Source organism: Erithacus rubecula (assembly GCF_903797595.1).
Source record: "Erithacus rubecula genome assembly, contig: SUPER_W_unloc_4, whole genome shotgun sequence".
Lineage (NCBI taxonomy): Eukaryota > Metazoa > Chordata > Aves > Passeriformes > Muscicapidae > Erithacus > Erithacus rubecula.
In genome coordinates this window covers 346,058-355,896 of record NW_027636323.1, presented here as the reverse complement: position 1 = coordinate 355,896, position 9,839 = coordinate 346,058, and the positions used below count along the sequence as shown (strand labels likewise).

The window sequence follows — 9,839 nt, the reverse complement described above, 5'->3', positions numbered from 1 at the left end:
TGTTTTCTTTTTGCACTACATGAACAGTGATTAACTGTTCAAAAGATGTTCAGGTCCCACCTCTTCTTAGTAATCTAAATTTACATGTTACAACCACGCTTTTCTTTCAGCAACAATGAATCCAACATTCTAACAATAAAAAATATTTAAAGTTTGTCAACCTAAAATTTGAAACCAGGCAATACAGACCATCAGTACAGCATCGGGTACCCTATGTTAAGAATGAAAAATGCTGAGTATTCAACTATATTTTATTTTTAAAAATATTATAATGCAAAATAAAAGGAAGCAAATATTTTTCATAGGTTAGTTTTTAGGATTTTTGGTGAAGAGTGCAGATTTCTAATGGAAAAAACCCAGGATGCAGTGATATTTGGGAGAACACAACCTATGAGGATTCATTGCACAGGTGAAGTCAGACAGAAATTAATACAAATGCCATTTGCACTTCTTGCTGAGACAAAAACATCTACAGACATAAGTAGGAATTGCACCAACATAGAATGGAGCTGGATGGGTTGGCCTCCAAATTCTGTTAAGAAATTTACAAATAATTTTGTGCCCCAAAAAGTGTTTAGCCATCTTAGTTGATCTACAACCATTCTTGTAGCATCTGAAAACTCTAGCAACAAATTACTTTGCTAAGAATACACTGTTCATGTCACATGCTGTTCACCCATTTGGTATATATAACTTTAAAAAAAAAAAAATCAATTCACAGTCATACTAGATAAAACAAGAGACTCCATTTTAATGCAGTCCTGTCTATAAAATTACTTTCGCAATTTTCCTTCACTTTTTTGCTTTTATTTATTTTCAATATTTTAGCCTAGCAAATTTATGTCTGCTTTAAAAATAATAAAAATGCTTAAAATAATCAGAAAAAAAATCAGAGATGTTTAATGTAATTTAATATGGACTGTATAAACTATCACTATAAAATATAATCATTAAAACCTAGCATGACTGACACCCTACCACATATGCAAATTGAAAATATGTTCTGCATTATGTATCTGCTTATTTATTTATTCTGACGTTTTAAAATTAAAACCTGAAAAGAGTTTAAAATATATAACCATGCTCATGACTATAGTCCATTTACTTTAACAACATTTGAAGTTGGTATTAAAGCTAGTTTTGCTTTTCAAATTACCAAGCAAATTTTATTTGTAATAAAGTAAAATTCAGCTAGAAACAAGAAAAAATATTTTTAGTATCAATTTTAGGAGGGATATAAATATCACTTAATAATAAAACCCTCTTTATTTCTTTGAAGACTATTTAACCTGTCCCTAATACTTAGGAAATTTGAAAGTGACAGGCACACCTTGTTGAATAAATTTTAAGAGTTATTAAAAATAACAAAAAAATACTAAATCTTAGCTTCAGTTCTGTTTAAGGCACCATGTAATAGCCGAGGTACAATGATCCCTGATGCACATTCTTAAATAGCAATGATCCATCTAGCCACCTATTCAAATTTAATGCAATTGGGAACAAGGGAGGTGTGCCAGTTACACTACCTTAAAAAGTTTTTGTAAAAAATTAAATTAACTTTATTAATCAGGAAATACATTCTGTAAAAGAAATGATGCAGGTTGCTACATTTCTTACATTCTATAAATTATCATTCAAGAAAGCAGCAAATTAAACTAGTAGGAAAAGGCCTGGAAGAGAAGAAAGTCATCCAAAAGGAATGTTTTCCTGTATGTCCAGTTCAATATAAAAAAAAACAAGTTGCTTAGTTTGGGGTTTAGTTTCTATTAACTACAGTACCATTTGACAACCAGATGTATCTGTGCAGTGGTCTCAAAATAGAATCAGTAGTCTCCAAAACCAGAGGAATTGGCATGCAAATATAATCCAGAGTTGTTAATTTTAAAGGAAGCTTGTATTGTTTACATGTGATCAGATAATTAGGTGTGCCTACAATGTACACATTACCACATTGTTACAATTCTATCACTTATTCTGCATTTGTAAATGCAGTGAAAACACTTCTTCCTTACAGAAAGAAAACAGTAACTCTTCCCAACCCTCCAACATTATGATAAAAATACCCCCTGAATGCTCAGAATTTAATGAAAATAGTGTCTACTAGTTCTGTATAAAGGAAAGCACCTTTTATAACAAATTTGATACATCTACTGCCAAATGAGTATGCATCCAGTATGTCAAATAGAGTATTTCTTTTGATATTTTGCATATAATTAAAAATTATGTATATGAAATCATTGACAAATAATTAACCTTAAAATATATTTAAACTATGAAAAAAATAACATTAAAAGCTTGACAAAAATCTTCATTGACACTTGAAACTACAAAAACTCAATATTGAATAACTAATGTAAAATGATTTTGCTTACAATTTTTCTAAACATCTGGCAAAATGCATACACCCATTTTATTTCACAACTCCAATAAAAGGAAATGTTCAGCACAGCTAAAATATGAAAAGACAACTTTCAGACCTATTGTCCTACCTCCCCCATTAAGTCCAGCATGAACAAGGCCAATGCAGTTGGGGGGCACTACAGTATTAGACTGCAGTATATGTATTTCCAGTAGCACTGCATTGCCTGATAGTCTGAGTATTTGTAACAATGTGCTCATTATGAATTGGGTTCAGGAGACTCTGCTCTATTCCACTCTCAAGCACTGGCTGCTGCAAGCAGCCTACCTGAAATGCTTGGTTTAAGTCTGTTTTCTCTCTCTTGGCTTGTGGCTCTCCATTTTCATCCATTTCATCTTCTATTTCACTTTCAACTTCACTGCCCTCATCTGTAAACACACAAAAAAAAAAAAAAAAAAAGAAAAAAGAAAAAATAGCACAAAGGGAAAAAATCTGAATACAAAGGCCTTTATTTTGCAAATAACATGAAATATGAAAACACATGAAAGTATAGCAACCAATCATATCTTCCTTTTTCCAACTGTCCATCCCCTTCAGGTCTCTCACCAGAATATACAATTAAATTTTGAAAATCTCGTGTGTAAATAATAGGCATTTAAAAAAAAAAAAAAAAAGAACTGTTAAGGCCCTAGAGTATTCTAGTTGTTATTATATACGATATATCATGAATAGCATATTGTACCCATATAATAGTAATATTCACATAATTTAAATTATGATGTAGCTTTTGACTCTGCTTAACTATATTTTCAAAAAAAAAAAAAAAAAAAAAAGAACTTGTTTTGCTCCAAGAGACACATTAGTTCTATATAAAATTACACATTTTGGAGTGCTTACCTTTATCCATATTTCCAGGGGATATAGCATTTAAATCACCAAACTGCAAAATAAGCAATAAAAAGTGTGGACATAGTCCTATACAAACATGACCTTAGATAATCTATGGTAAAGCCAGTAGTATGCTCTAATGGCTTGTGGCTAATATGAAAGTGCATGCATTTGACTGCAGTCACATCCATAGTATACCAGTTCATTTTCCATTCCATTATATTTGTGTTCATATTAAGGAAATTAAAATAAAATATTCTCTACAATTAAAACAATAGAATATAAACTTAAGCATATGTTTTTGTATTTTTTAGGGTGACTTATGTCAAGGACTTTGTTGCTTTGAGTGAGATATTTCTGATGTAGAATGATGGAAAATATGACCGGTGTCCTTTTTAACCAAGAGCTTGCTTAAATTTTTTCCTGAAATGGTGCATCACTAAAGGCAGTTATAGAGTAGCAAAACTATACATAGGGTGAATAAATGGAACCACTGAAACTAGGGTCAATGGTTATTACAGCATATTATACTGACTAGTTTACTTACAAAAAATAAAGTGAAAAGTTGCTCGAAAGTGAAAAATCAAACTTCTTTCCTCCCTTTCCTTGTCTGAGTCCTTTACCCTTCTCTTAAATGAAAAGCAGTAGAGTATAATTTAAAGAGTTAATGTCAAATAAAAGGAGTATGATATTTAAATAAATATACTTCTAACCATATCTGATTCAGTCCTTTTCAGAAATACAGAAAGATAAAACTTCAGTGAACACTTAACCAGCATAAGCAGCAGCAGCCCTATCCTTCCAGGTTCCCTCACATATACTCCCTCCTCACCTTCTCGTACCCATCCTTTCACCTTAAGTCTTCCACATGGCCATGCAAAGAACCACATGACACAACTAACCCAAGAAAAATAGCCCAAGGGATTATTTTGGACAGGATTAATTCTCTGATCCAGTTAACCATAGGACTGTCTGAGTATTTGTGCCAGCATCAATCTACAAATCTAAGGGGATGGGAGAGGAGGAAACTTTTTCTCAGCTGCAAAGACAGTTCATAATGGCTTCAAGTGTTTGTCAAACTAGCCTTAGTCTTTCCCATTTTATTTCAACTAGTCAGTAAATGCAGAGAAACAAGAAGCCATGCATTTAATGAATGTTTACAACTTCCCTGTTCCCCTCTCAAAACTTCATATTACATATTTTCTCTCTAAGATAATATGTCTTAAGTTTACCAAAACATTCTAGGAAGTCCCACAGTACACCACAAGCATTACATTTGACATATACTTTGAAAAGAAAACAAGAATGTAGCAATATTATACTTATGCAATACTTTGTTATAAATGTAATGGCAGAGTTCAAGTATCTAATCAGAAAGTATTTTTTTTTTACGTCAGATCAATCAAACTACAAATTAAGCCAAGACTTCCAATCTCTATGAAAATGTACATATTTTTATAATATTTAATTATACTTTAAATATATCCTGAGGAAAAAATAATATATCAAGTCATGGAAGGAGACTTACAACTCATCAGTAAGATTAAACATGATATAATGATCATCAAGTATAAACATCAAGCTTCAGTCTGGTGAACTATCTATTGTTATGTCCACATCCATTTTCTAGAACTTTAAAAGTACAATTTGTTGATGATAACTCCTAAGATAATGTGAATTCTTAAGCAACTTACACAAAATGAATGGTTAGGGAAGCTACTGAAAAAAAAAGAGGTCTGGGGAAAACTTAAGGTTGCAAATACCATGAACACATATAAGACACAGTGTTTCTGAATTTATACTTTGCTCTGTTTATTTCAAACAAAATACATTGAAATACAGGCATGAAATTCGTGAGCCATTCTGGAACGAGGGGTGGAACTTCCTTTGCTTGCTGCTGAGTGGCTGGTTATTAGATCATTGAGCAGGTGAGTGATTTGCTTTTGTGAGTCATTGAGGAATGAGGGGTGAAGCTTCCTTCGTTGCTGAGTGGCTGATTATAAGATTGCTGAGCAGGTGGTTTGCTTGCATTTGTGAGCCATTCCGGAACGAAGGGTGGAACTTCCTTTGTTGCCGAGTGGCTGATTATAAGAGGCATCTGCAAAGTGCGGCAAACAGGAGCGGGCAAACAGGGGCTGGGGCGTGGACACCGCAGTTTGTGCAGCAGTTCGCGCAGGCAGGGTTGCGAGTTTTCTTGCTAGTAAGGTGTCCTCTGTATTGTTTTATGGTGTTTTTTCCTGGCTGCTTGTATTTGAGGTTTCTGTTAGTAATGGTTTCTACACGGTCGAAAACTGTGGTTGGTGTATATGACCAAATGGAGCCCTCCAAAAAGGATGCATCTGTACAGACCCATTCCTGCCCAGAGTGTTTGAGATTATCGGTGGCATCAGGGGGTGTAGTGGAGGAGGCTTACCTGCGGTGTGAACAGGTGAATGACCTCCTTTCGCTGGTGGCTGAGCTTAGGGAGGAAGTTGAAAGATTAAGAAGTATCAGGGAAAGTGAAAGGGAAATAGACTGGTGGAGTTCAGCCCTTCCATCTTTAAGGGAGGCTTCTGACTGAGAGTCTGAGGACTCATATGCCTCCCATTCTCAGGCAATAGAAGAGCACCCAGTAAATGAAGGGGAGTGGAAATTGGTCCCCACTCAGGGAAGTAATAATAAAAACACCTCCCCATCCCCCAGCCAGGTGCGGCTTCAGAATGAGACCCTGGATCTAGAGAGCCAGCCAGATGATTTAGATGATTTAGAAGAAAATTGTCTGCCCAGTGAGCCTCCCAATTATGATTCATCTGTAGGAAGGATCACCACCTCTAACACCAAGAAGAAAAGAAAGGTAATCGTAGTAGGTGACTCTCTTCTGAGAGGAACTGAGGGCCCCATATGTCGACCGGACCCATCCCACAGGGAAGTCTGCTACCTCCCTGGGGCTTGGGTACGAAATATCACTGAAAGACTTCCTGGGCTGATTCAGCCCTCTGATTATTACCCACTGCTGATACTCCAGGCTGGCAGTGTTGAGACTGAAAAGAGGAGTGTCAAAGCAATTAAAAGGGAGTTTAGGGCACTGGGTCAAGTAGTTGATAGGACAGGTGCACAGGTAGTATTCTGCTCAGTCCCTTTGGTGGCAGAGAAAAATGATGAAAGAAATAGGATAACTCACATCATTAACAAGTGGCTCAAGGGTTGGTGTCATCAGCAAAATTTTGGATTCTATGATCATGGGACAACTTTTACGGCACCTGCTCTGCTGGAACCGGATGGGATACATCTCTCTGTTAAGGGCAGAAGGTTTTTAGCTCATGAACTGGCAGACCTTGATGAGAGGGCTTTAAACTAGGTCTGAAGGGGGAAGGGGATGCATCTGGCCTGTCTGGAAGTAGGCCCAAGGGCGGTAAGACTGTGTTAGGGGAGAAATCAGTGGCCCAGCTGAGGTGCATGTATACCAATGCATGCAGTATGGGTAACAAACAAGGAGAGCTGGAGGTCATGGTGCAACAGCAGAGCTATGATGTGGTTGCCATCACAGAAACATGGTCAGATGACTCACATAGCTGGAGTTCTGCACTGGATGGCTACAAACTCTTCAGAAGAGACAGAAAAGGGAGAAGAGGTGCAGGGGTGGCCCTTTATTTTAGGGAGGTTTTGGATGTCATAGGAATTGAAACTAATGATGATGAAGTTGAATCCCCATGGGTAAGAATTAAGGGGAAGGCCAACAAGGCTGACATCCTACTGGGAGTCTGCTATCGTCCACCCAACCAGGATGAAGAGGTGGACAACTTATTCTACAAGCAACTGAACAATGTTTCAGGATCATCAACCCTTGTTGTAGGCAACTTCAACCTACCAGACATCTGCTGGGAACTTAATATAGCAGAAAAACAGCAGTCTAGAAAGTTTTTGGAGTGTGTGTAAGATAACTTTTTGTCACAACTAGTGGGAGAGCCCACCAGGGCAGGGATTATGTTAGACCTGTTGTTCACAAATAGAGATGGACTGGTGGGTGATGTGGAGTTTGGAGGACACTTGGGGCATAGTGACCATGAAATTATAGAATTCTCAATAATTGGTAAAATAAGGAGGAATATCAATAAGATCTCTATGTTGGACTTCCGCAGGGCAGACTTTGGCTTATTTAAGACACTTATTCAAAGAGTTCCTTGGGAAACAGCCCTTGGAAACAAAGGAGTCCAAGAGAAATGGATGTGCTTCAAAGCAGAGTTCCTGAGGGCACAGGAACAGACTGTCCCTGTGTGCCAAAAGACGTGTCAATGAGGCAAGCGTCCAGTCTGGATGAGCAAGGAGGTTTTGAATGAACTTAGAAATAAAAAAAAAATGTATCATATTTTAAAGGAGGGACTGATTTCTCAGGAAATATTTAAGGGAGCTGCAAGGGCATGTAGAAAAAAATTAGGGAGGCCAAAGCTCAGTTTGAACTTAACTTGGCAACTTCTGTTAAAAATAATAAAGAGTTTTTACAAATATATTAATGGTAAAAGGAAGGGTATAACCAACCTCTGTTCCTTATTGGATGAGGCAGGCAACCTAGTAACTAAAGACGAGGAAAAGGCGGAAATGCTTAATGCCTTCTTCGCCTCAGTCTTTAGTGGTAAGACAGCTTGTCCTCAAGACCTCAGTACCAGGTAAGATAATGGAGCAGTTCATAATACGTGCTATCACACAGCACTTACAGGATGGCCAGGGTATCAGACCCAGTCAGCATGGGTTTACAAAAAATAGGTCATGTCTGACCAATCTGGTCTCCTTCTATGACCAGGTGACACGCCTGGTGGATGCAGGAAAGGCTGTGGATGTTGTCTATTTAGACTTCAGCAAGGCCTTTGATACTTTCTCCCACAGCATACTCCTGGAGAAGCTGGCAGGGCACGGCTTGGAAAAGAGCACTCTTTGATGGGTTAGGAACTGGCTGGATGGCCGTGCCCAGAGAGTGGTGGTAAACGGTGCTGCATCCAGCTGTCAGCCAGTCACCAGTGGTGTTCCTCAGGGCTCTGTGCTGGGGCCTGTTCTGTTTAATATTTTTATAAACAATATGGATGAGGGCATCGAGTCCTTCATTAGCAAATTTGCAGACGACACTAAGCTGGGAGCTTGTATTGATCTATTGGAAGGAAGAAGCGCTCTGCAGAGAGACTTAGATCGGTTAGATAGATGGGCAGAGTCCAACAGCATGAAGTTTAATAAGTCTAAGTGCCGAGTTCTACATTTTGGCCATAAAAATCCCCTACAACGTTACAAGCTGGGGACATTGTGGTTGGATAGTGTACAGGCGGAAAGGGACCTGGGGGTGCTGGTTGACAACCGGCTGAATATGAGACAGCAATGTGCCTTGGTGGCCAAGAAGGCCAACGGCATCCTGGCCTGCATTAGGAATTGTGTGGCCAGCAGGAGCAGGGAGGTCATTCTTCCCCTGTACTCGGCACTGCTGAGATCACATCTTGAGTACCGTGTCCAGTTCTGGGGCCCTCAGTTTAGGAAGGAGGTTGAGATGCTTGAATGTTTCCAGAGGAGGGCAACAAGGCTGGTGAAGGGCTTGGAACACAAGCCTTATGAGGAACGTTTGAAGGAGCTGGGGTTGTTTAGCCTGGAGGAGGCTTAGAGGTGACCTTATTGTTCTCTACAGCTTCCTGAAGGGAGGTTCTAGACAGGTGGGGGTCAGTCTCTTCCACTGGGTAGCAACTGACAGAACCAGAGGACACAGTCTCAATCTACGTCAGGGAAAGTATAGGTTGGATGTTAGGAAAAAAATTTTCACTGAAACAATAATAAAGTACTGGAACGCTCTTCCCAGAGAGATGGTGGAATCACCATCTCTGGATGTGTTTAAGAAAAGGCTGGACATGGCACTTGGTGCTATAGTCTAGACTCTGAGTTGAGGTGTTAGGACATAGGTTGGACTTGATGATCTTAGAGGTCTCTTCCAACCTCATTATTCTGTGATTCTGTAATTATGCCATGTCCCAATCCTGCAAGTTCTTCAGTGCTACTTTCATTACATTAGTGTGAAACATGAATGAAGGTATATAACGCAAATTTGAAGATGCCAGTGTATTTGCAACTCAATCTACAACAGATTACAAACATTATTAAAAAATATCCCATAGGTTAAAAAACCCCTGAAGATGCATATCTGAAATTAATGCTAAATTCACCAATCCATTGTCTTGTGTATTATCTTACCTCTCCCATAACTGCGATCGGTGTTTCTCCTGTTGCCTGAGCAACACGATGTTCGACTAAGTAAAACATGTACTCATCATAAAGCAGGCGGATCAGATGAAAAGAGCCAAAGCTAGCAGCACTGCGTAAGGTTAAATCTCGAATCACCATTGAGCTATTTAAATATGGGGGGAAAATATGAAATAAATATCACAATTATTTCATTTTTTTAATATGGAATATACACTTCAAGAAAAATAAAGTAATGCAATTCAAAACCATCTGATTTATGATGTCTCCAGAAAGAAATGTCTGGGAAAGACAAGTCTTTGTCTCTCCTCTTGTTTGAAAGCATGGTTAGAGACCACGTTACACAACTAGAAGCTAAATTTTCAAAAAGGCAGGAAGGGGTTTT

The 9,839-nt window shown here is 38.2% G+C and overlaps 1 protein-coding gene across 2 annotated transcripts in view; it reads right to left on the bottom strand.

The window, feature by feature from the left end:
- Nucleotides 1–2,318: 2,318 nt before the first annotated feature.
- LOC306814096 (transcription factor RFX3-like) overlaps nucleotides 2,319–9,839 on the bottom strand; it is a 144,594-nt gene continuing 137,073 nt past the window's right edge. For both annotated transcript variants that reach the window (XM_079329820.1, XM_079329821.1), the window contains 3 exons: nucleotides 9,446–9,599; nucleotides 3,257–3,299; nucleotides 2,319–2,787 (listed from right to left, as the gene is read on the bottom strand). In XM_079329820.1, the coding sequence (XP_079185946.1) occupies nucleotides 2,546–2,787; nucleotides 3,257–3,299; nucleotides 9,446–9,599 (439 nt within the window). In that variant the 3' untranslated portion in view covers nucleotides 2,319–2,545. The remainder of the gene's footprint in view (nucleotides 2,788–3,256; nucleotides 3,300–9,445; nucleotides 9,600–9,839) is intronic.